This window comes from Lutjanus erythropterus, unplaced genomic scaffold, assembly GCF_056507025.1.
Source record: "Lutjanus erythropterus isolate fLutEry1 unplaced genomic scaffold, fLutEry1.hap2 Scaffold_176, whole genome shotgun sequence".
NCBI lineage: Eukaryota > Metazoa > Chordata > Actinopteri > Lutjaniformes > Lutjanidae > Lutjanus > Lutjanus erythropterus.
Window position 1 is genome coordinate 60,360 of NW_028146653.1, and position 27,545 is coordinate 87,904.

General features: G+C 45.0%; 1 protein-coding gene across 1 annotated transcript; it reads right to left on the minus strand.

Annotated features, from left to right (window-relative positions):
• Positions 1-839: 839 nt before the first annotated feature.
• ppp4r4 (protein phosphatase 4, regulatory subunit 4) lies at positions 840-27,152 on the minus strand. The gene is made up of 25 exons (XM_084714280.1): positions 25,857-27,152; positions 23,720-23,793; positions 19,689-19,791; positions 18,935-19,082; positions 15,401-15,474; positions 14,935-15,041; positions 14,679-14,786; positions 14,378-14,499; positions 14,092-14,214; positions 12,762-12,904; positions 12,540-12,659; positions 11,962-12,039; positions 11,785-11,868; positions 10,454-10,627; positions 10,258-10,363; positions 9,363-9,510; positions 8,269-8,413; positions 8,132-8,170; positions 6,817-6,888; positions 6,667-6,730; positions 6,510-6,587; positions 5,365-5,452; positions 3,109-3,170; positions 2,510-3,002; positions 840-1,113 (listed from the first exon to the last, which is right to left on the minus strand). The coding sequence occupies exons 1-25, from the start codon at positions 25,965-25,967 to the stop codon at positions 1,068-1,070; spliced, it is 2,910 nt and encodes a 969-aa protein (XP_084570406.1). The 5' UTR covers positions 25,968-27,152; the 3' UTR covers positions 840-1,067.
• Between the last annotated feature and the right edge of the window lie 393 nt (positions 27,153-27,545).

A 27,545-nucleotide genomic window follows, 5' to 3' on the forward strand; every position in this document is an offset into this window, starting at 1 on the left:
TAAAGGTCGGAGGCTGAATTTAAAATAAGACAGTAATCTTTTCTTTTTGTCCACAATGTCTCTCTGAAGACTTGATGTCAAATTTGAGAAACTACAGTAAACCTGACGTAGTACTCGAAGTACAACACCGAGTTCCACTGCTGGTGGAAACATTTACACACAACAGTTAAAGACTAATAACTAATAATTAACTAATGACATCTCACCAGCCTCAGCTGGAGTTTGTTTAGTAACCGTTACCATGACGACTACGATCACACCTTATATGCTGTATATCACTGACTGAAAACGAGGCCTGAACAGAATCTGCAGCACAGAATCTAACTACACCTCACAGATTTAAAGGTTCAACTTAACTAATCATTATTTTCACTGTCGATTATTTTCTAAATCAATTAATTAATCTTGTGACGTACATCTGTGTCCCACATGTTGGGATTTAGTTTTCAAGTGATTTCTGTTACAATATTTAATAATTATTTTCATTATAAATCAATTATTTTCTCTTTTACAAAACTAGCTGCAGGTTTTGTTTGGGCCTGATGAACATATTAAACTCAGTATTAAACTCAGTATTAAACTCAGTATTAAACTGTTTGTCTGCAGTAAACTATCAATTATTAAACTTTAAAATGTAAACAATAAAACGTGTTTGATCTCTGAAGCTTGCTGATACCACACATGATGTCATCAAACAGTGACATCACTTTCTATAAACCAATCAACACAAGGAATAGTTAGATGTTAGAACATTAAAATCTGTCCTGTGATGTCAGCATTTATCCAACCAATCACATGTCAACAGGCAAAACCACCCACCAATAAGAACACACCAACAGTTTGTATTTGTGGAGTTTACTGAACCAATCAGGTGACAGGATGAGCTCATTAGAATACACAGTGCCAGAAAATAAAGTCCGACTCTACTGTCTTTGTGTCCTGGTGCATTCTGGGTAATGTTCTGAAGCATAATTCGTCCTTTAACTCGCGAAGCTGTTGTATGAATGGAAACCGCTCCCTGACTGCTGATTGGCTGATGGCCCGGTGGAGGTATGACATCATCATCTTCAGTCTCGTCCTGATTGGACGCTGAAAGAGTTTGACTTCCTGTTTCTGTAGATAAGAAAAAAAGAAAACACTTAAATATAACACATATAAATAATAAAAAATAGATCAGAATTAATAAATAATTAGACAATAAATAAATAAATAACTTATTAAATCATTTGAAATCTGCTGTCAGTCCAGTTTAAACAAAACTGGATTCAACAAGGTTAATCTAGCAGTAAAATGGGGTGAATGTAGGGCAACACTGAGGCAAATTTGGGCCTAAACAGACAAAAACCAGGTTTAAACCAGGTTAAAGTCCAAGCTCAAGAATGACAAGCCTAACTCAGGGCTGAAGCAGGATTAAACCAGGATAATCTAGGGCTAAAACAAAGGCAGGATTTCAGAGCTAAACCATAAGAAACAGGACAAACTTGGGTAAATCCTAACTTAACATGGGTTTAGACCAAGTTAGCCCTGAGGCCGCAGTAAGATAGTCCAGGTTAAAGGCCAGGTTAAAGCGGGTCAAAGATGAACTGAAAAGAATGAAGCCTGGGTCAAGGTTCGTTCAGGGTTAAGATGGAAATAATCCAGGTAATTAACTTTTCTGACAGTGGAACCACAAAAGACCAGGAGCTGAGTGCACCAGCTGGGCGTAAAAAAGGTCTTACCTCTTAAACTGGACTTAACTACATCTGACACTGTGACTGGAATTTACACCGAGCGCACCAAGCCTGACTGACAACGGTCGAGCTACTCCTGATCTTACAATGCGTGTCCACGTGAGTACACGCAAATTGTTGATTGTTGCTAAGCAACACACTTGTACACGAAGCATTATCATGCATTTATCACGTCTCCCACAGTGTTTTGAAGAGCTCGTTAGAATAAAACTGAGTGCAGTCGGCTCCTGCAGGGTGAAGGTCAGCACGGCGTTTCTGGGAGCTGAAGCGAAACCTCTCTATCACTTTCTGAATATATATCTAGTGGATTTGTCCTGCGATGGACGACTCTTTCTCTTCTCAATGTCCCCTTGATAATCATCCTGTAAACAAGATGTGCTGCTGTCCTTGTTTCTCTTCTCTGGTTGTGATTCCATTAAAATTACTGGGACACAAGTCTGAGTTTCCAGATTACTCGGCTCCACACAAGGCTTAAGTCTAACTGGTGCACTTGTCTTAACCTTAAACTGGTCCTAACTTTCCGTTCTAAGTCAGACGTATCGTTACACCCAGGCATATGTCCAGCTGGTGCACTCAGGTCCAGAACCTCAGGCCCATGTTGAGGGTTTTGCTGACCCCTCTTTGAAGGACTGTGGTGGGGGGTTTAGGCATGGATGTTCTCCAATGGGGGACCACAGATGTGGATTCATGGAGACCCCGGTGATTGGTCAGAGATCAGAGAGGGAGCCTGGACCTGATGTAAGGGGTTCCACTACTAGAACATTTTGGCAAGAACCCACATTGACAGCTTTCTGGACTGGCTGTCCTTCACCCCGCAGCCCCGGTCCATTGTTTTACTGCGCTGATCCAAGGTACTGGTCCTATGGTCTCTCTGGTCCAGGGTACTGGTCCTATGGTCTCTCTGCTCCATAGTACTGGGTCTGTGGTCTCTCTGGTCCAAGGTACTGGTCCTATGGTCTCTCTGGTCCATAGTACTGGTTCTGTGGTCTCTCTGGTCCATAGCACTGGTTCTGTGGTCTCTCTGCTCAATGGTACTGGGTCTATGGTCCAAGGTACTGGTTCTCTGCTCCATCATATTGTTCCTGTGGTCTATGTTACTGGTTCTGTGGTCCAGTGTAATGGTTCTATGATCTCTCTGGTCTAGGGTACTGGGCCTGTGGTCCAGTGTGCTGGCCCTGTCCAGGAGGCTGGTGGTGTTGCTGCGGATCAGGACTGGCATGGAGGACGTGGACTGGGTTACCATAGTGAAGTGGGCGGTCCTCAACGAGTCATCTAAAAAACACATGTGAATAAAGACCGTCACATGGACCTGTGAGGGACATGCAGTCCTGAAAACCAGAATCTGGATTTAGAACAGGACAGAATCTGCTGGTGGTACCTTTACTGGACAACATGGAGGACTTCCCGGGTCCAGATGTACTGCTGAGATCTTTGACTTTCCTGAAACACACAATCAGAGAAGAGAACATTAGAACACCTGAACCTGGTTTTTGTCCACAGCTGAACATCCCAGTCACCAACAAACGGAACAGATAGACCTGGACAGTAACACCAAGAAACACCTGTAACCGTGCCCAACAGTGATGTCACAGTGATGTCACGGTGTGCTGACCACAGGACACTTCTACATCTGTGCAACAAGGTGACAAACCACCTGAGTTCAGGAGAAAATAAGTTAAAGTTTTCTGTCTGAGCCCATAATGTCCAGCTGCTGGTTCCAGCAGAGGACATCAGGTTAAATCTGTCTCTGCACAGTTGTAAGGATGGACACATCTCACAGACGGTCGTCAGTGTCCCAGAAGACGATCAGGGAGATGATCCAAGTCAACTGCTGCTGAAAACATTTCCTGAGAGGTGGCTGCTCCCAGATCAGATCAGATCAGAGGGATTAAGGTTTAGCAGTGAAGTTGTCTCGTGGTACAAAATGTACAGTTTGTCCACAAAAACACTTCAAAAACAGTCCAACATGTCTGGGTCTTGTTTCTCAGCTGCTGGTGAGGTGAAGGACAGTCTGAGATCCAGCTGGAGCAGAGTCAGCTGATCTCTGACACACTCTGCTCTGCAGGTTACAGAACGTGGGACAAATATGTTCTCTGGGCCTTTTTATTGGACACCAGAGACCAGAACCACACCTGAGGACTAGGACAGAGACCAGAACCACACCTGAGGACTAGGACAGAGACCAGAGACCCCATCTGAGGACTAGGACAGAGACCAGAGACCCCACCTGAGGACTGGGACAGAGACCAGAGACCACGGCTGAGGACTGGGACAGAGACCAGAACCACACCTGAGGACTGGGACAGAGACCAGAGACCCCACCTGAGGACTGGGACAGAGACCAGAACCACACCTGAGGACTGGGACAGAGACCAGAACCACGGCTGAGGACTGGGACAGAGACCAGAGACCATGGCTGAGGACTGGGACAGAGACCAGAGACCCCACCTGAGGACTGGGACAGAGACCAGAACCACACCTGAGGACTGGGACAGAGACCAGAACCACGGCTGAGGACTGGGACAGAGACCAGAGACCATGGCTGAGGACTGGGAAAGAGACCAGAGACCCCACCTGAGGACTGGGACAGAGACCAGAACCACACCTGAGGACTGGGACAGAGACCAGAGACCACGGCTGAGGACTGGGACAGAGACCAGAACCACGGCTGAGGACTGGGACAGAGACCAGAGACCATGGCTGAGGAATGGGACAGAGACCAGAACCACAGCTGAGGACTGGGACATGTGGATGTTCAGTCAGTATTGATGTTAGATGTAGAGAGGAAGAAGAAGGCTGACAGACTGGAGATCCACACTGGACAAAACTGCAGCAGGTGTTCAGGGACAGTGGACAGTGGACGGTGGACGGTGGACAGTGGACGATGGACGGTGGACGGTGGACAGTGGACGGTGGACAGTGGACGGGGGACAGTGGACGGTGGACGGTGGACGGGGGACGGTGGACGGGGGACGGTGGACAGTGGACGATGGACAGTGGACGGTGGACAGTGGACAGTGGACGATGGACGGTGGACAGTGGACGGTGGACGGTGGACGGGGGACAGTGGACGGTGGACAGTGGACGGGGGACAGTGGACGGTGGACGTTGGACAGTGGACGGTGGACGGGGGACAGTGGACGGTGGACAGTGGACGGGGGACAGTGGACGGTGGACGATGGACGGTGGACAGTGGACGGTGGAGGTGGACAGTGGACAGTGGATGGGGGACAGTGGACAGTGGACGGGGGACAGTGGACAGTGGACGGTGGACGGTGGACAGTGGATGGTGGACAGTGGACGGGGGACAGTGGACAGTGGACGGTGGAGGTGGACGGTGGACGATGGACGGTGGACAGTGGACAGTGGACGGTGGAGGTGGACGGTGGACAGTGGACGGTGGACGATGGACGATGGACGGTGGACGGTGGACGGTGGACAGTGGACGGTGGACGATGGACGATGGACGATGGACGGTGGACGGTGGACAGTGGACAGTGGACGGTGGACGATGGACGGTGGACGATGGACGGTGGACGGTGGACAGTGGACAGTGGACTTAGCTCCAGAGGACTGTTAGCTGTTAGCTCAGTGTTACTGATTGAAAAGCCTAAAGAGGAGTCGTGGTTCTTACAGTCTGTCTGAGTTGGTAGATTTGGACGTTGTTGGCTGACTGCTGAGGGACCGACTCCTGGACAGTTTAGCCTTCCTCATCTCTTTACCTGTAAGAAAGAGACACGTCATCACCATCATCACCATCATCACCATCATCATCACCATCATCACCATCATCATCATCATCATCATCATCATCATCACCATCATCACCATCATCACCATCATCATCATCATCATCATCATCATCACCATCATCACCATCATCATCATCACCATCATCATCATCATCATCATCACCATCATCATCACCATCATCATCATCATCATCACCATCATCACCATCATCACCATCATCACCATCATCACGGTTTGTATTCCACCGTCCTAATCAATGTCCTGACCTGCTGTTTTCGTTTGTTTTACAAAGAATATTTATTATTCATTAAATCATGTTCATCAAATCTTCATCAGATTTTTCATCTGATGAAGATTTGATGTCAATATTTAGTCAAATATTGAATCAATAGTTACGTTTCACTGTTTAATAGACAAGAGTTTGATCTTTAAAATATATTTGAGAGTAAAAATCAAAACCCCTCAACTATCACTTATTTTCATCAATTAATCTGTCGATTATTATAATTGATTAATTAATTCTCTCACAATCTTGTCAGTTGACGTATGTCTGTGCTCCACGTGTGGAATTATTAATTACGTCTTTCTTATAACAGTTATTTTCATTACGAGTTAATCTGTTGATCATTTTCTTGATTAATCAATTAGTTGTAGAAAACGGTGAAAAAATGTTGATCAGTGTTCAGATGATGTCCTCAGAAACCAAAAAATATTAACATCTCAGAAGCTGGAATCAGAGAAATTTGACTCAAACTGATTAATCAATAATCAAAATAGTTGGAGATTAAATTGATAATCAATTATTTGATTAATGGTTGCAGCAACAACATCAAAAACCAAACAGCTGATTATTTTACATCCAACAGTCACATGATCAATTATCTGGTAGTGTTTGTGTCACCTGACAGGATATTGATCGACAGGATATTGATCGACAGGATATCGATCGACAGGATATTGATCGACAGGATATTGTCATTTGTTGCAATGTTACAACATTTCATCAGCAGTCACAGTTTGTCTTACCTGAGGAGGATGAGGTGGCGCCAGACGAGGACACAGACATGGACTTGGTAGCAGACAGACTGGTCTTACTGTCTCTCCCTGTGGAGGACAGACAGGTTATAGACTGGACTAAAGACACAAGACCAGTAAACTCTGACCAGTGATTCCAGCTCCTCACGTTTTCTCTCGGAGTGTTTCTCACAGTTCAGTTTGCCGTCACTCTGCTGGCGCTCCAGCTGCTCCTGACCACAGACAAGACGGACGCCATTAAGACCAAACAGGAAGTGACTCAGACTGAACTGGATTCATCAGGTATGTCCACACTCACCATCTCCAGCAGCAGGGTCTCCTCCTTCTCCTTCTTCTGGTCCAGTAAGTCCCTCTCCTGCCTCTTGTGGAACTGCACAGACAACAAACCACACAGAGGAAGATCAGGACTGAACCAGGATCAGGACTGAATGAAGATCAGGACCGAATCAGGATCAGGACCGAATCAGGATCAGGACTGAACCAGGATCAGGACTGAATGAAGATCAGGACCGAATCAGGATAAGGACTGAATCAAGATCAGGACCGAATCAGGATCAGGACTGAATGAAGATCAGGACCGAATCAGGATCAGGACTGAATCAAGATCAGGACCGAATCAGGATCAGGACCGAATCAGGATTAGGACCGAACCAGGATCAGGACTGAATGAAGATCAGGACCGAATCAGGATCAGGACCGAATCAGGATCAGGACCGAACCAGGATCAGGACTGAATGAAGATCAGGACCGAATCAGGATCAGGACCGAATGAAGATCAGAACTGAACCAGGATCAGGACTGAATGAAGATCAGGACCGAACCAGGATCAGGACTGAATGAAGATCAGGACCGAATCAGGATCAGGACTGAATGAAGATCAGAACTAAATGAAGATCAGAACCGAACCAGGATCAGGACTGAATGAAGATCAGGACCAAATGAAGATCAGAACCGAATCAGGATCAGGACTGAATGAAGATCAGGACTGAACCAGGATCAGGACTGAATGAAGATCAGGACCGAATCAGGATCAGGACCGAATCAGGATCAGGACTGAATGAAAATCAGGACTGAACCAGAATCAGGACTGAATGAAGATCAGGACTGAACCAGGATCAGGACTGAATCAAGATCAGGACTGAATCAGGATCAGGACTAAATGAAGATCAGAACTGAACCAGGATCAGGACTGAATGAAGATCAGGACCGAATCAGGATCAGGACTGAATCAGGATCAGGACTGAACCAGGATCAGGACTGAATGAAGATCAGGACCGAATCAGGATCAGGACTGAATCAGGATCAGGACCGAATCAGGATCAGGACTGAATGAAGATCAGGACCGAACCAGGATCAGAACTGAACCAGGATCAGGACTGAATGAAGATCAGGACCGAATGAAGATCAGGACTGAATCAGGATCAGGACCGAATCAGGATCAGGACTGAATGAAGATCAGGACTGAACCAGGATCAGGACTGAATGAAGATCAGGACCGAACCAGGATCAGCACTGAATGAAGATCAGAACCGAACCAGGATCAGGACTGAATGAAGATCAGGACTGAATCAGGATCAGGACTGAATCAGACCATTGGCCAAATGAAAACTCACCGGCTCTGTGAGGTCCAGTTTGTCCAGTTCCAACACTGTCTGAAAAATATGATGGACACAGTTAATCCGTCATTGATGATCATCCTCACAGCAACACCGTCTCTGACAGCGGCTCTGGACCGTCACAGGTGTGTTACCTTGCGGATGGTGGCCACCACGTCCTTGTCTTTCTCTCTGCAGAGGAGTTTCTGGACGCAGAAATCCAGCTGCTGCAGCAACTGCTTGTCAGCCGGCAGCCGCAGTGACAAACGCAACCTGGGCAACAACTGGCACAGCTTGTACCTGACAGACAGACAGGCAGGCAGACAGGCAGACAGACAGACAGACAGACAGGCAGACAGACAGGCAGGCAGGTAGACAGACAGACAGACAGACAGACAGGCAGACAGACAGGCAGGCAGACAGACAGACAGACAGGCAGACAGACAGGCAGGCAGGTAGACAGACAGACAGACAGACAGGCAGACAGACAGGCAGGCAGGTAGACAGACAGGCAGACAGACAGACAGGCAGACAGACAGGCAGGCAGGCAGGCAGGCAGACAGACAGGCAGACAGGCAGGCAGACAGACAGACAGGCAGGCAGGCAGGCAGGCAGACAGGCAGGCAGACAGGCAGGCAGACAGGCAGGCAGGCAGACAGGCAGACAGACAGACAGACAGACAGACAGACAGACAGGCAGGCAGGCAGGCAGGCAGACAGACAGGCAGGCAGGCAGGCAGGCAGGCAGACAGACAGACAGACAGACAGACAGACAGACACACAGACAGGCAGACAGACAGACAGACAGACAGACAGACAGACAGACAGGCAGGCAGACAGACAGACAGACAGACAGACAGACAGACAGACAGACAGGCAGGCAAACAGACAGACAGACAGACAGGCAGGCAGGCAGACAGGCAGACAGACAGGCAGACAGACAGACAGACAGGCAGGCAAACAGACAGACAGACAGACAGGCAGGCAGGCAGACAGGCAGACAGACAGGCAGACAGGCAGGCAGACAGACAGACAGACAGGCAGACAGACAGACAGGCAGACAGACAGGCAGACAGGCAGACAGACAGGCAGACAGACAGACAAGTGTGTTTAGATCTGCAGTGGTCAACTGATTTAAAGTATTTTTTTGTCATGATCAACAGATTGTGATAATGAAAATAATCGTTAAAGAGACAACTTGAAAAACATTTGGACCAATTCTTCCACTGACAACACTGTGACTGACCCACCTGACATTGGCGACAGGGTCATGGACCAGCTCCAGCGCCGGGATCAGGAAGTGTTTGTTGAAGTACTTTCTGGAGAAGATCTCAGTGGCCGTTTCACAAACATCGAGGAACCTCAGACGGTTCCAGTAGCTCCGCCCCTGAGCCAGATCTGAGGATCAGAACCACAAAGAGAAGAACCGACAATGATCAGAACCACAAGACAAACCGTCAGCCATGAACAGGTTGTGGTCGCTGTTCATCGTTCAACGACAGAACAGAGTTTTCTGCCTTGTACACACTGACTGTAACAGGATGGATTCAAACAAGCCTTTCAAAATAAAAGACACTGAGGTATCTGAGGTCATTAGAGCTGCAACAATTCAATGACCATCGATTCTAAAATTAATCAGCAACTATTTTGTTAATCAATTAATCAGTTTAAATCATTTTTAATTAATTTCAATTTAAGTTTATGATTTCAGCTTCTCAGATGTGAATATTTTCTGGTTTCTTTCCTCTCTGACAGGAAACTGAAGATCTTTGAGTTGTGGACAAAACGAGACATTTGAGGACGACATCTTGGACTTTAAACATTTTTCAACATTTCATGGATCAAACAACAAATTAATTACTGGAGAAAATTATCTTGTTATGTTGTTTTTTTTTTTGTTACATCAGACGTCAATTTTCATTTTGTCATTTTTTGTCTTCTTACGTCATTTTTTCTCTCTTTCATCTCACTTGGAAAATAACATTTCAATAAGTCTATTTTTCAAAAATATTATATATATATATATATATATATATATATATATATATATATAATTAACAAAATATTGATCATTCATAAAGGAAATAATGGACAGACAGATTTGTTGTCCACACACACATTCAGGGACTGACGGAGGTTTCTGACCTTGGATGAGTCGCTCCATCATCTCCTGTCGTTGCTCCTGTTTGCGGTTGTAACGCAGGAACATGCAGAACGTCCGAGCTGCCTCCTTCTGAACCGGCAACACCTTCTGCAACAACAGCCAGAGAAGACGTTACCTGTCTGCCCACCTGGCTCACCTGTCATATGACACCATGTCCTGTTGTGTTATGGTGCTGACGTTGGTGGTGAGGATGATGAAGATGCGAGGGGAGAAGCTCTGGTGCAGCAGTTCTCCAGGCAGCAGTCGGGCTAAGCAGCTGTAGTTCTGCAGCAGCTTCTCATGAAGACGCCAACGCAGAGAACATCCGACCTTCTGCTCTGCCAACAACAGAGCCGAAAGCAGCTCCGGGAACTGAGAAGGAACCACACAGAGGAACCAGAAGAGAACGCAGAGGAACCAGAGGAGAAAGGAGAACCACGGTTGGAGGGGAAACAGGAAAAGAAAGACAAAGTATCAGAGGAACCACAAACCAAGAACAAAGATCTGAGAAGAATTAAAGGAGCAGAATCGACCTTTCACTAAGCCCCTCCTCCATACAGCACCTGTCCAATCACAGATCAGTAACTGTAACCAATCACCACAGGCCTGTCAAGCTTTGTATTTCTCTGTTGAAGCAGTGATCATGAGGCTCTCAGCTGTTTCAGGAGTTTGGACAGTGAAATCTTTTCTGTCATCTTCCAAAAACAAAACAGAATAAATGTGTGATGAATGGATTAAACTTCGTCTTTATCAGCTCCGACATAAACTGCTAAAATTAGCATGTCTAGCTAACTAATGCTAGCTTTACAAGCTGAAGCAATGTTAGCTCCAGACACACTTGTGTTGGCGTCACTGTATCTGTTGTCAGGGGTCATACTGGGATCAGCCCTGTGGGAGTTTGAGGAACAGGAAGTGACATCTCTCTGAGCTCTAAGCTTTGGTTAGCTTAGCTCTGATCCTGACTTTCTTCCTCAGGTCTGGCTGGGTGACCATAAGTCTGCTGCCTTTAATCTGATTCCTGTGCTTCCTTTTCCATTGTTTCCAGTATTTCTGTCCCAGTTCGTACACGTGTCGTATTTCACCATCTAACCAGCGTTCTTAGGACGTAGCTTTAGCCTCAATCTGTCAACATTAATGTTACGTCATGTAGGGAGCTCAGCTGTTGAGTAACATGACATATTTCAGAGCCTTTTACAGGGTTCTCATTTTAAAATGTATCAAAGGGAAACATTTCATCACTCAAAAAGGGTTAGCATTAGCTCACGTTAGCTTGCTACGCTTATGAAATCTGTTAGAGAGAATTGTTATTTTATCTGACAAAATCCACAGTTGTCAGGTAGAAATGAGAAGCTGCGCCATTTTCAGTGGAATCAAAGATGCTCAGTTTGTCACTGTTACTACACATGCGCAGTAAAAGAGGGAGAACAGCCATAGCAACAGTAACTAAGGAGGGTGGGACTTGGCAAAGCCTTAATTTAACTTGTATTAAAGTAAGAACTGGTTTTAGTGGAGGACGTTTATTTTCCCACCTTGTTGTCCAGTGTCAGGTTCTCTCCTCTGGAAAGAACCGCCTCCAAAGTCTCCTCCAGGTGATTCATTAGAGCATCCAACACCTCGACAACAACAACAACAACAACAACAACAACACAATCAAGCTTCAGCACAGGAAACCAACACATCTCACACACGGAGGTGTGGACTCTCACCTCCAGAGCGTCGTCCTGCAGCAGAGCGAGGAGCTCTTTGTGGACCAGCTGGACATTTGAACTGAGCAGCTTCACCACCTGACAGGAGGGGGCGGGGCCAAACATGTCACATATGTCACGTGACTTATGTAAAAAGCTGTGCTTTTATTCTGAAAATTCATTGTCTAACAAGTTTAAAATTCAACAACTATTTCATCTTTTATCTTTTTGCAACTTAATTTCTCTGTCCAGCAGCAGAATCTGAGATCCTCAGGTTGTTGAATTTTAAACCTGAGATCCTCAGATTGTTGAATTTTAAACCTGAGATCCTCAGGTTGTTGAATTTTAAACCTGAGATCCTCAGGTTGTTGAATTTTAAACCTGAGATCCTCAGATTGTTGAATTTTAAACCTGAGATCCTCAGATTGTTGAATTTTAAACCTGAGGTCCTCAGGTTCTCACAGGGTCCGTCAGAGGCAGGTGACCCTGTGAGAACCTGAGGTCCTCAGGTTCTCACAGGGTCCGTCAGAGGCAGGTGACCCTGTGATCTTATCTGCAGCACAAAGTACATGTGGTCAGAAGAGATAAAGTTTGTTGACCTGGTGGAAACTGGCTGCAGCACTTCGTCGAACGCTGACCTCTGGGTCACAGCACAGACTAGAGAAGGACGGGTAGAGCTCTGACAGGAAGAGGGAGGAGTCAGAAAACACCACCATGGCCTGCAAAGACAGACAGAGACAGAAACAGGCAGTAACACCAGCTGTCTGTTGGACCGGACTGAACCATGAAGCTCTGTTTCATGTGGTTGTGCTTCTGTGTACCGGCAGGTTATAACAGCAGTTGCAGCGGATCAGGGTTGACTCATTGTTGACTTCAGTCTGATTTCCTTCAGTTTGCAAACCAGCGACACATAGACCCTTAAACCTCTGCAGCAACCGTCCCTTCTGTTCCTCTGACAGAGAGCCTGAAACACAAAATGAGAAACAGGGCAGTCCTGAGTCTGTACCGACACTGGACCTTCAGATTCTGTCACAGCCTAGTGATGTCATAGTTGGTGCCTTTTCCTCATTCCTGATGTATCTGCTGTTTGCCACCTCCCTTGTGTTTCTCTGTGATTCCTTGTTTCTTTTTCTCTGTGTGTCTGTGTGTCTGTGGTTCTCGTCAGTGCTGCTGCTCATCTGCCTGCACACCAGAAAACCATCCACAAAATCTTCCAGATCTTCTGAACGGACAAAAATCACATATAAAGTTCATCAAGGCTCCATTCTCCAGTTTCTTCTATTCAACATTTACACACTGCCTCTGCTCAGATTATGGATTACTACAAGATCACCTGTACCTGTGTAGATGACATGCAACACTGACAGCGTCACCACATGACTACAGTCTTCTGCTTAATAAGTTCTTGAACAAATCAATCATCTCAATCTTCTACAACTGAACAGAATCGTCACATTAAGACAAATACTGAATCATCTTAAAAAGCAAGATGAAAGGACACGATACAGAGAAACGTGTTCACGCCTTTATTTTCAGCAGGCTTTACTTCTGTAACAGTGTCTCCACAGGTGTGAGTGCGTCCTCGCCAACACGGACAGAGTGGCGCACATGACACCACAGCTCACTTCCTGTGTGTCAAAGGATAGAAACTTCAAATCTTTTACTAGTTTAAAAAGCACTAAATACATGTCTGATTTACTTGTTTGTTATGAAGCACTCAGAGTCCTCAGATCAGCTGGGACAGGTTTAATTTCCCACGATCAAACAACTGACCTGAGGTCAGCTGAAACTGTCAGTTCATTTAAATCGGGGCTGAAAACATCACTGTTTACTGCAGCTTTTGTCCACACATAACTGATCTATAACTTTAAATGCAGTTTCAATCTAAATGTTCAATGATTCAAAGTTTCAGTGTTCAATATTTTATTTTTAATGTATTTCTTCTTGAATCGTCTTTTGTCTGAATGGTGCTAAACAAATAAATTTGCCTGCTTTACTGTCTCTAATCTTGTCCCTACTGTCTCTACTGTCTCTACTGTCTGTTCTCTACTGTCTCCACCATCTTTAATCTGGTCTCTACTGTCTCTACTGTCTCTACTGTCTCTACTGTCTCTACTGTCTCTACTGCGTGACAGCAGTGTTGAGTCTCACCTGACAGTCCACTGCAGAGCTTCCCAAACTGGAACGATAAAGAAGCCACAACAGCTTCATCCGCCTGCGAAGACGCGTCACACACTGACATCACCAGAGGAACCACGACATGGAGTCTGTCATCTGGAAGAGGAGGAAGAGGAGGAAGAGGAGGAAGAGGAGACTTTAGCAGTAGTCTTCCTTTAGGTCTGGACTGACAGAGGATTACTGCACCTGGTTCAGGTTAATGAGGTAATGCTCTGTATGTCTTCACAGTGTGAGGACAACATGGCGACTAATGACTCACCGCTGTCCATCATTTCCATCAGGTTGATGATGGTGTCGAAGGCAGCAAGACGGACGCCGCTCTCCTCATCTTCAGCCAACTCCACCAGCTCAGGAAGCAGCTCTGTCCTTGTGTCGTCCACCCTGAGAAAAAACAATTACCAATTAATCAATTACCAAAATAGTTGGTCATTAATTTAATAACTGATTATTCTATTGATGCAGCTCTGCTATAGTCGTCTTTGTATCTGATTAATGCGTCCAGAGCAGGAAAATACAGCACCATTGACTCGGACATTTGATTTGTTCGTGGTGGCATTTACCCAGATGCTCTGGCGATGCTCTCTAGCTGACGGCACATACAAGCTCGTACCTCGAACTCCACGTCCTGACACAAAGAACGAACCAACGGCAGCAGCTCCTTCTTCACTCTGACATACGGAAACACACCTGTCAGTGTCAGAGCAGGTGTGAAAACACACCTGAGGTCACCATACAGAACCTGCCGCTTAGTGATGTCATTAGCCTAAAAAAAAAAACAATTTGTGACTGATGGTTGTTACCAGACATCCAGCTCACATGTGAGAATCAAACTTGCAGGCGACTTTCCCTAAAATGCGACAGCTGGCCAGACGAGCCTGAAGAGAGTGAGACAGCTGAGACTGATAGAGGAGAGGGTTCAGCACCTGCAGAGAGACAGACAGACAGGTTCAGAGAGAGAGAGAGACAGGTGGAGTCAGGTGTGATTTAAACACCAGAATCCCTAAAACAGGGAGACAGCATGCCATGCAAGAGAGAGCTGAGAGTTACAGAGCAGAGACGACCACACCTGGAGAGACGGACAGGTACAGAGAGACACCAACACAATAAGGAGGGTTCAGGATATGGACACAATGCAGATAGACGGGTGAATAGAAACAAAGATAGAAGAGAAGAATAAACTGGTAAAGAGACCAGCAGACAACAAAGGTGGTAGTGAAGCTGCTGTGACTCAAGAAAAAGAAATCAGAATAAAGTATCGTCATTATCTTTATCATCACTGTACCTCTTGTTTGATGGTTTCCTTAGGCAGAGCGTTGATGGCCGACAGCAGAGTCTCCAGCCAGGCGTTGCTCACCACTGTCAAACACATTAACGTCGACATCAATGTTAATATCCATATATCTTATCAGCCTATCAGGGGCCATGTTGTTAGGATATGTAATCCCTCCAGTGAGGGTCTACTCAGGAGGCTCCTCCCAGTGGAACGTGTCTGGAAAGCCTGTGGTTCTACTCCAAGCTGTCTCACCTTATCTCTAAGTCAAGTCAAGACACCCTACGGAGGAAATGTTTTCCAGCAGAGAACCATGGCCTCAGACTTGGAGACGCTGACTCTCATCCCAGTCACTTCACACTCCGCTGCACATCATCTGTAAAAAGCAGTGACACAATTCTGAGGTTCCCAAACCAGAACCTCTCTTCACCCTGGCTGCTCCTTGAGATCTTGTCCATGAAGATCACAGACAGGATCAGGAAGAAGTGTCAGTCCTGGACGAGTCAAACACCCATTAAGAATGTCTGATTTTGAGCCAAGGATGCAGACACGTCTCTCACTTTGGTTACAGAGGGACCAGACGGCTCATAGCAACGGCCCCGGTACCCCATACTCCCACGGTACCTACCAAAGGTTTCCTCCAGGGGACACAGTTGAAGGCGGTTCAAATTCACAAAGCACAAGTAAACTGGATGGTCAAACTCCCATGTTCCCCTGAGGCTATCTGAAAGTTGTTCTCCGTAGCCTCCCTGAACTCCTCCCACAACCAGGTTTCTCTTCAGCAACTGAGAAATTGGCAGCCCTTCAGGCCTAATGGTACATTCTGCCAGCTACTTCAGGAGACCCCTGGGCCACTTAACTTGATGGCCTCCCTCAGTACTGGTGTCCACACGCAGGTTCTCAGGTTGCCATCATGACAGACATTGATGACCTTCTGACCATAGCTCCTACCGGCCTGAAGCTTTGAACATGGCCCACTCTGATTCCATGTTCTCAGACTCCCCCAGTATGGTGAAAGGAGCTGAAGACCTCCTGGACAGGGTCCTCCTCCAGAAATTCACAGTTCACCCTTACTACACATTTGGGCTTACCAGCTCTGCCTGGCCGCCTCCCTTCCCATCTGATCCAACTCAGCACCAGGTGGTGATCAGCTGACAGCACTGCTCCTCTCTTCATCTGAGTGGCCAAGACATACAGCCACAGGTCTGATGATATAACCACAAAGTCCATCACTGACCTTTGGCCTCAAGTGTTGTTATACCAGGTACACTTATGAATTACCTTGTGCTACATCAAGGTGTTTGTTTCAGCCAATCAGGACCAGCAAAGAAGTCCAGGTTCAGATCAGGCAATCACCCCAGGTTTCTCCACCGTTGCCCACAGACCCTCTCATTCTCCACAAGAACTCAAGTTGGGGGTTTGTGAGTTTCCCAATACTCTGAAAAAGGAGGCAGGAGTTTGGTTCCAGAGCCAGAACCTGTGTGTGGAGGTGAGCCCAACTATATCTTGATGGCACCGCTCCACCTCCTGCATTAGCTCCACCTCCTGCATTAGCTCCACATCCTGCATTAGCTCCACCTCCTGCATTAGCTCCAGCTCCTGCATTGGCTCCACCTCCTGCATTAGCTCCACCTCCTGCATTAGCTCCACCTCCTGCATTAGCTCCACCTCCTGCATTAGCTCCACATCCTGCATTAGCTCCACTTCCTGCATTAGCTCCAGCTCCTGCATTAGCTCCAGCTCCTGCATTAGCTCCACTTCCTGCATTAGCTCCACTTCCTGCATTAGCTCCACCTCCTGCATTAGCTCCACCTCCTGCATTAGCTCCAGCTCCTGCATTAGCTCCACCTCCTGCATTAGCTCCACCTCCTGCATTAGCTCCAGCTCCTGCATTAGCTCCACTTCCTGCATTAGCTCCACTTCCTGCATTAGCTCCACCTCCTGCATTAGCTCCACCTCCTGCATTAGCTCCACTTCCTGCATTAGCTCCACCTCCTGCATTAGCTCCACCTCCTGCATTAGCTCCACCTCCTGCATTAGCTCCAGCTCCTGCATTAGCTCCACCTCCTGCATTAGCTCCACTTCCTGCATTAGCTCCACCTCCTGCATTAGCTGCACCTCCTGCATTAGCTCCACCTCCTGCATTAGCTCCACCTCCTGCATTAGCTCCACCTCCTCCTTCCAGGTCTGGTTACAAGTGCGGTCCTTGATTTCCTGCTTCTGGGCGAGTTTCCTGAGCTCTTATTTGGCTACATCATTTAGTATCGGCCCCTCCCCTGGGACCAGTTTGCCTTGGGGGACCCTAGCAGGGGCTGTTACCCACAACCAGTGGTGGACAGTAGTGAAGTACATTTACTTGAGTACTGTACTTAAGTACATTTTTTGAGAATCTGTACTTTACTTGAGTATTTGTTTTTTTGGAAACTTATTACTTTCGCTCCACTACATTTCAAAGACAAATATTGTACTTTTGACTCCACTACATTTCTAGGAAGCTTGTTGTTACTTTTCCACTAAACGCAGCTTTGAAGTCAGCTGTTGGTGTTTTTTCTTTTCTAAAATGCAGTTGGTCACATGACGTGTTCCTCACAAAAGAAAACCAATCACAGAGCTCCTCTCAAATAGGATTGATGTAAAAGTGGAAACACGTCATCCAGGCGTCTGTAACAAGAACAAACTCTCCCTCTGTCATTCAAACAAAAAGCTGTAATGGTGACGGCAGGAGAAAGACAAAATTAAATCTCAAGATGTTATTATAATTATTAATTATTCCAGGTAGCTTTTAAAGTTGGATTGTTTTTATTGGGGTGAAAAATACCACATAATTCATGTATATATACTGCCTCTGAAGACAGAAAGAAATCTGTTATTTAACAGACTTGGAGAAATCCTTACAGTCGACTTCAATCTGATTTAATGATGTGATTTTAATACAGTTACATCAGAAAATAAACAGCTGTCTCTTTTGTTTTTGATTGTATTTCTATGCTGAAGTTTTTATAGGTGGTAGACTTTGAGTATCAGAGAGGTTCTACAAGCATCAGTGCATCATTAGATGGTTTCAGAAAGTTACAAGCTTCTGTAAATGCATCATGAAAACAATACAGCATGTATTGATATTAGAAAATGTACTTTGTAATTTGTACTTTTGAATACTTAAGTATTTTTAAAACCAAGTACTCTAGTACTTTAACTCAAGTAAAATTTTGACTGAGCAACTTTCACTTGTAGTTGAGTAATATTTGATCAGGAGTATCTGTACTTTGACTCAAGTACTGGGGTCGAGTACTTTGTCCACCGCTGCCCACAACACAGCCTCAGGATCACAGGGACACATAAACCCGTCTGTCACGTCGGGGTGACGATTCTTCTGAGAGCAATCTAAATATGAAAATTAAAATCAATATTAACATCAAAAGAGTTCAGGCGTTGAAAATACTTCTACTTATTTGTTCTATCCTTGAAGAGCACCTGATTTTTGTTTTAAGTTTCCACATTTTTTGACCAGTACAGCACTCATTATTTTTTATTTTCATCTGTCATTACCTGTGTCTCTGTGGTTCAGGTGTAGCAGGACCGTCTTCAGGATGGAGTAGGTGTGGGTGTGGATCAGAATGATGTCATCCTGCAGGATAGTTAAAAACGACGCTGCTGCCGCCAGCTGGATTTCAGCAGCGGCTCCATTCAGGACCTCCTGAGTCATATATACAGGACAGGTTACCTGGACGACACACTTGTACTAGAGTCATGTCAGGTCAGGTGCCCTCTGGGTGATCCGCAAAAAAGTTGTGTAAAATATATTAACATAAATTCACAGGTGCAGGTAAAAATGAATGACCTGCAGTCGGGCAGCATGTGAGAACAATGTAACATACGATGTGATCATATATAACAGAAAAACAACAGATTCAGTATTTTAACATTTAAATCAGTTATTAATTTAATACTAATTTAAAATCCTGTCCACACACCTGTCCACACACCTGCCCACACACCTGTCCACACACCTGTCCACACACCTGCCCACACACCTGTCCACACACCTGCCCACACACCTGTCCACACACCTGTCCACACACCTGCCCACACACCTGTCCACACACCTGTCCACACACCTGCCCACACACCTGTCCACACACCTGCCCACACACCTGCCCACACACCTGTCCACACACCTGCCCACACACCTGCCCACACACCTGTCCACACACCTGCCCACACACCTGCCCACACACCTGTCCACACACCTGTCCATATACTGCCCAGCTGTGACTGTCAGACAGCGTGACTGCGTACTTACCCGGACCTTTGGTACGACCCGACGGAACGTCTCAGCTGGATTCTGGCGGACGAGGCTCGGCAGGTTACTGATGACGCTCGCTCTCTGTACCTCCTGCCCCACACTGACCACCAGAGGAGGAACAGACAGGTCAGAATATACAGGAGAACGTTTATCAAATATATCAAATCAAAAAACGAGGACCTGAAACCAAACCCTGAGGGACTCCACACCTGTGTCCAGTTACACCAACAGGAGCAAAACGCATCGCTTAATTAATCCTGCCGCAATCCTGTCAGTTGAAACATACAGGAGGTTTGCACATTTTGTTAAAGTCTTTTCTGTAACACTTATTTTCATTGAGCATAAAAAACAGGAAACGGTCATTTATCCGATGTGTGATGTGAGTATTTTGAGTTACCTTTTCATTTCTTGGGAATATGCTAACTGGATTTTGGGTCTAGCGTTCCACTGTTGAAGTGCAAACTGCTTTTGCAAATTTAATTATTATTTTGGATTATTTTCATTATTGATCAATCTGTCGATCATTTCCATAAAATTTCAAGTCCAAGACGATGTCCTCAAATGTCTTGTTTTGTCCACAACTCAAGGACATTCAGTAGTAAAGAAACCAGAAAATATTCACATTTAAGAAGCTGAAATCAGAGAATTTGTATTTTTTTGTCCAAAAAATTACTTAAACTGATTAATCAGTTATTATTATTATTATATATATTATTATTACAGTCTATTTTGCCAGTCAATGGAGCTTAGAGCTTTATTGCGAACCCGCAAATATTCAGTACCCTAATGCGTTATGTCAGAAATGTCCCCAGCGTTATGTTGTGATATTTGCATTAATTCATTGTCTGTAACCACTGGAGTCCATCCCAGCTGACACTGGGCGAGAGGCGGGGTTCACCAGCTCATCACTTAGAGACAGACAACCACTCACACCTATGGGAAATTTAGAGTCACCAATTAATTTATTATGCTGCATGTCTTTGGACTGTGGGAGGAAGTCGGGGAACCCGGAGAGAACCCACGCAGACACAGGGAGAACATGCAAACTCCACACAGAAAGGCCCCGCCCCCTGGGGGATTTGAACTCAGGACCTTCGTGCTGTGAGGCGGCAGTGCTGACCACTGCACCATCGTGCCGCCCGTGACGTTTGCATAATTGGTGTAATTAGCATTAATTAGCAAAAACATAGTCATGCTTGCTATGCTGCTTGACTCATTTCGACAATACTGGAGTGGATTTATAACATCCAGCATTTTCATAATGCTGAGGACTCAAACTTTACATCTCTGGCATCAAACTTTGGGGAACTCAACAATTGCGGGTTAACATTGCTGTAGGGCAGAACAATTTTTTAAAAATATCTAATTTCGATTATTTTGACTGATATTGTAATTGTGATATGATTTGTGATATTAGAAGGAATGGCAGGGATCTGTATAAAACAAAGATGTTTTCTTAAGTCCGTAAAAACATGATGTGTGGATCAGGACATTTCTGCAGCAACATATTTCATTTAAAATCGTAGCTTGACTCACATTTTGTATTTTACACGTATTGCGTCTTCTGTCATTTTAAAATTGCTGTAGGCCGTATTGTGATTTTAATTGTTCAGCCCTACACTGCTGGCAGGTGAAGGTCAGGTCAGATACCTGCTGGATGTGTCACGTTTTATTCCTCAGGTGACATGAGTCCAGGATGTGATGGTCGCAATCATGGTTCAGGTTTCAGACTCAGAATGAGCTCAGTGAACTAGTTCAGATCCTCTGGGATCAGACTGCAGCTTCACTCTTTAATTATCTGCTCAGTTTACTGGGTCACAACAAGACTGAGCAAACGAGCTGCTCACTCTGCCTCCAGTCTACAGACTGAGACTGACTGAGACTGAGACTGACTGAGACTGACTGAGACTAACTGAGACTGAAACTGACTGAGACTGACTGAGACTAACTGAGACTGAGACTGACTGAGACTGAGACTGACTGAGACTGAGACTGACTGAGACTGACTGAGACTAACTGAGACTGAGACTGACTGAGACTGACTGAGACTGAGACTAACTGAGACTGAGACTGACTGAGACTGACTGAGACTGACTGAGACTGAGACTGACTGAGACTGACTGAGACTAACTGAGACTGAGACTGACTGAGACTGACTGAGACTGAGACTGACTGAGACTAACTGAGACTGAGACTGACTGAGACTGAGACTGACTGAGACTGACTGAGACTAACTGAGACTGAGACTGACTGAGACTGACTGAGACTGAGACTGACTGAGACTGACTGAGACTAACTGAGACTGAGACTGACTGAGACTGACTGAGACTGACTGAGACTGAGACTGACTGAGACTGAGACGAACTGAGACTGACTGAGACTGACTGAGACTGAGACTGACTGAGACTGACTGAGACTGAGACTGAGACTGACTGAGACTGACTGAGACTGACTGAGACTGACTGAGACTGACTGAGACTGAGACTGACTGAGACTGAGACTGACTGAGACTGACTGAGACTGACTGAGACTGAGACTGAGACTAACTGAGACTGACTGAGACTGAGACTGACTGAGACTGACTGAGACTAACTGAGACTAACTGAGATTGAGACTGACTGAGACTGACTGAGACTGAGACTGACTGAGACTGAAACTGACTGAGACTAACTGAGACGAACTGAGACTGAGACTGACTGAGACTGACTGAGACTGACTGAGACTGAGACTGACTGAGACTGAGACTGACTGAGACTGACTGAGACTGAGACTGACTGAGACTGAGACTGACTGAGACTAACTGAGACTCAAACTGACTGAGACTCAGACTGACTGAGACTGACTGAGACTCAAACTGACTGAGACTCAGACTGACTGAGACTGACTGAGACTGACTGAGACTAACTGAGACTCAGACTGACTGAGACTGAGACTGACTGAGACTGAGACTGACTGAGACTGACTGAGACTCAGACTGACTGAGACTAAGACTGACTGAGACTGAGACTGACTGAGACTAACTGAGACTGACTGAGACTGACTGAGACTGAGACTGACTGAGACTAACTGAGACTGACTGAGACTGACTGAGACTGACTGAGACTGACTGAGACTAACTGAGACTCAGACTGACTGAGACTGACTGAGACTGACTGAGACTGACTGAGACTGAGACTGACTGAGACTGACTGAGACTGAGACTGACTGAGACTAACTGAGACTCAGACTGACTGAGACTAACTGAGACTCAGACTGACTGAGACTGAGACTAACTGAGACTAACTGAGTCTGAGTCTGAGTGCAGTTTTACCTGATGCTGAGCAAACAGTAAAAGTAAAAAACATCAGTTCTTGTCTCTGAAAACTGTTTTCCAACATATGTGGTGTCACACGGTGTGATTAAAGGTCAGATGTGAGAAGTAACTAAGTACAAATACTTTGTTACTGTACTTCAGATGATTTTACATCTGTATTTAAATATTTATTTTTCTGACAACTTTTAACTTTTACTCCCAACATCTGAACAGAAATATCGGAACTTTCTACACATTTTCAAAACAGGCTCATCACTTTGGCTTAAATGCAAGACAAAAACAACAGCAGACAAAACAAGACAGAAATGCTGTGCAAGATGAAAAAGACATAACAAGATGGACAAAATGTAAGATGACAAAGATGTAACAACACATAAGACAAAAACGACGTACAAACAATGTAAAAGAAACGTAACGAGATGGAGAAAATGTAAGATGAAAAAGACATTACAATACATAACAAGCCAGAAATGATGTAAAAGATGCAACAAGATGAAAAGAACATAAAGGTTGTTAGACTGTGAGACAGACAGAGACGGAGGTTCAGTTGTCTTTGGACAGAAACAGTCAGTAGAAATGTCCTTCAGAGGACGACTTTTTACTTTTATACTTTGAGGACATTTCAGAGCCTGAACTGTTTCACTTTTACTGCAGTAAACCACCGTCTTCAGTTCTCTGTCCTGTAACCTTCTGACACTGGAGGTCCAAGACTCACCTGAGCAGGTAGACCGCTCTCTCAATGTCATTCAGGTCTTCATCCACAGTCAGCTGGTCGATCTCCTCCGCTGTCTGACAGGACGCAACACAACACATCCAGACCAATTACAAACCTGGACTTGTGTGACATCAGCAGAGTGCTCAGGTGTGTTTTAATGTGAACAGTAATGATGCAACTATCGATTATTTTCACTGTTAATTCATCTGTTTTCTCTTCTAATTCATCCTGTCATCTCATCCGTCCGTCGGCTCCATGTTCGCTCCACCGATCTTTTTGTTGCTGTTATTTGTTGTTTCTGTAATTATTACATTTGGAGCCAAATATGCTGACATCTAGATGTTTGTACCTGTTTTCCAAATCTTTCCTGCAACAATTATTTTCATTATCAATTAATGTGTTGATCATTTTCTCTACTGATTAATAAATTGTTTGGTCCATGAAATGTTGAAAAATGTTAATTAAAGTCAAAAACGTCCTCAGAGAGTAAAGAACCCAGAAAATATTCACATTTAAGAAACTGAAATCAGAGAATTTAGACTTTGTTTTAATTCAAATAGACTCAAAATGATTAACTGATTATCAAAATAGTTAGCAATTAATTTAGTAAGTGATTAATTATTGAGAAACATGTTAATAAATATAACAAATCTGAAAAAAACCTCACACAGACTCACAGCTGATTGGACAGATCAGACTGTAGTATGTGTGTGTGTGTGTGTGTGTGTGTGTGTGTGTGTGTGTGTGTGTGTGTGTGTGTGTGGGATGAGATGGGGGTGTGTGACTGCATCGTCATGACGTCGGGGTTTCTCCCATAAGAGGACCCCCCAGGCTCCGCCCACCCCACATCGTCATCCTGCTAAAGCCCCTCCTCCTCCACCCCCACAGATTCAGGTGTGAACAGAAGAAGAAGAAGAAGAAGAAGAAGAAGAAGAAGAAGAAGAAGAAGAATATATCAGTACACCACAGTTCTGGCTCTGAATTATTTTTAATTATTAATAATGTTTAAAACATTCACAGGAACCACGAGAACCTTCACAAACTCAACATTCATCACTTCTGATTCATTCATTAATAACTGATGACTGGAATCTTTCACATAAGATCAATATGTTTGATTGGGAGGGCAGACCACCACAAACAAAAAAACACAGTTCAGCTTGACATGTGAATATTTTCTGTTTGATTAAAGTCAGACAGAAAATTAACTGATTAAGAAAATAATGACCAGGTCACTGATGACAACATGAAAATTAATAATAATAATTAATCATGATTTTTTTTTCATCTGTTTTAACACTGAACTATTGTCATTATTGTTTCTATTTTTATATTTGATTTTACTTGGAGTTTGATAATCGATTCGTCGGTTTGAGTCATTTTTCTAATTAAAAAAGTCAAAATTCTTTGATTTCAGCTTCTTAAATGTGAATATTTTCTAGTTTCTTTCCTCGTCTCTGACCGTAACCTTAGTATCTTTGAGTTGTGGACAAAATGAGACATTTGAAGACGTCATCTTGGACTTTGAAAGATATTTTCTGACATTTTATGGACCAAACAACTAATTGATTCGTGGAAAAATTATGGTTAGATTGATCACTCTCACAAGTTTGTGAAAGGATCAATTAATCAATTAAAAGATTGACTGATTGATCGATTTACAAATCAATAATGAAGCATAAATATTCCTCATGTATTTTCAGTAACAATCAGTGTAAATATGTAATAAATGATTATCTGTGAATACATGATGAAAACTGAAGATAATAAAACAGCTGTAATCATAAAAAGCTTATAAACTGATCAATACTGATATTGATTTACTGCTTCGATCACATTCTGACAGAGAAGAAGAAGCTGCTGTACAACAACCTGTCCACCTGTCTCTGTGTGCGCGTGTCTCACTGCAGACAGACAGACAGAAACTGCGTCATGCTGCGCACATAGCGGGTCTCCCCTCTGCTTCCTGCATGGAGGCTGATCTTCCTCCCACTGACTCACAATATCACCTTCATCATCATCATCATCAGCAGCAGCAGCACCATCATCCTCCTCAGTCCCACCTGTCTGACTCTATGAACACCTTCACACTGATGATGAAGAGGAGGAGGATGAAGAGAGAGGCAGTTATAAATACCTTGAGGCTCCGGCGGATCGGCCTCTCGATGAAGGCTAGTTCCTGCAGCTCCTCCAGCGGGCCACCGTACAGAGCGGACTGGTTCAGAGTCATCCTGCTGCTGGAGAACATCTGTCCACTGGAACCGGCCCAGTTTGATACTGGGTGTTAGTGGGAGAGCACGCGGTGGATGTCAGCACCAACCATCCTTTCTGAGGCTGGGGGGGGGGGGGCTAACTGTCACTAACGGTTTCCAAGGAGATCCCTGCTCGATCTGTGGCCGGGTAGGGGGTGGGGGTGGGGGGTCACACCAGACCTCGTTCAAAAATCCAGTAAAATAAGAATCGTTCACTCATATGCAGATGTAGCTTCAGTCAGACTCTCGCAGTCCAATAGAACACAAATCAGCAGCGTCCAGCATTCCGTTCGGCGCACATTTGAACCTCTCAGCTACGGTTGTTCCTGTAAAATCTGCACTGTTCTAAAAGAACATCTGTTGAATAGAATCTGTCAGTTCTTTAATACGAGACCTGCAGTTATTCCAGTAAATCTTCAGTTTTCTAAGTGAACATCTGTTGAATAGAATCTGTCAGTATGAGAGCAGGGATCTACGACCAGCCGCCGCCAGTCACCATCAGCTGAATCTGCTCTCTCCTACGCGATATGACGTTAGGCCAAACTCCATCTAAAAAATTAACGTTTTAACGCTGATTTCCAGACTTGTTGACCCGGTGGTGTGCTGCAGCTGAAAACCGACAATAATCAGTCATGAAAAAGAGCACTCTTCACTTCGGCAGGTCTTCAGGACACCACTCATCACAGCCTTCAGAAGAATCCAGATCTTTGACAGCCGCTCCTCCTGTTCTGTCCTGAGCGGAGGGAACGTCACGCCAGACTCCGTTCAGAACTCTCATTAAGGAAATCCTTCACCGTTTAAAAAGAATGAGAATCTAAAAATCATCAAACATCACACATTAAATACATCGACTCGATGTCTTCTTCATTTCGGCTTACATGCAACAAACCAACACAATCTCATTTCAATAAAATCCGACCTACTACACCTGTTCCTTCTGTTCGGTCCTGTGCGGTAGACACGTCACGCCGAACTGCGTTAAAATTTGAGCGCTATGATGCGTCTGCGTTCATTTGTAAATGTAACAATCCTTAAGACTTTAAAAAAGTCACACATTTTAGAAACTGGTTCGACCCACTCAGTTCGGCCTACAGTGAGGACACCGACAGGCAGTTATTCCAATAAAATGTCGATCTTTGTGAACCCAGGTCCGTCTAGTCGCTCCCACACGGAGGGCGGCACCAAGCGCTGTCAAACATTACAGGAGAGTTGATGTGTGTGTGCAGCCTCACGGTGGATTTTATCAAACCAGATTTTACCGCAAGATTTTAAATATCATTTCATTTCAGTGCATAATCTCTCGTCAGTTCCTATAAACCAGGACGCTTCGTAAATTGGTAGAACTGTCTGAAAACTGAATGGAGATTGGTGAAGCAGGAGTAGTTAAGTGTGTTATTATTCTCCGACTGACCCGCTACTGACGCGGCCCTGACCGCACACTGAGGGCTGAGCCGGTTCACCGTACCGGAACCAGGTCAAAACCAGACCAGAACCAGGCGATCTGCTAGCTGGAAGCTAACGCCCTGCACTGCAGCAGCTAAACCGGTTTCCATGGAAACGGCCGGATGTAAGTG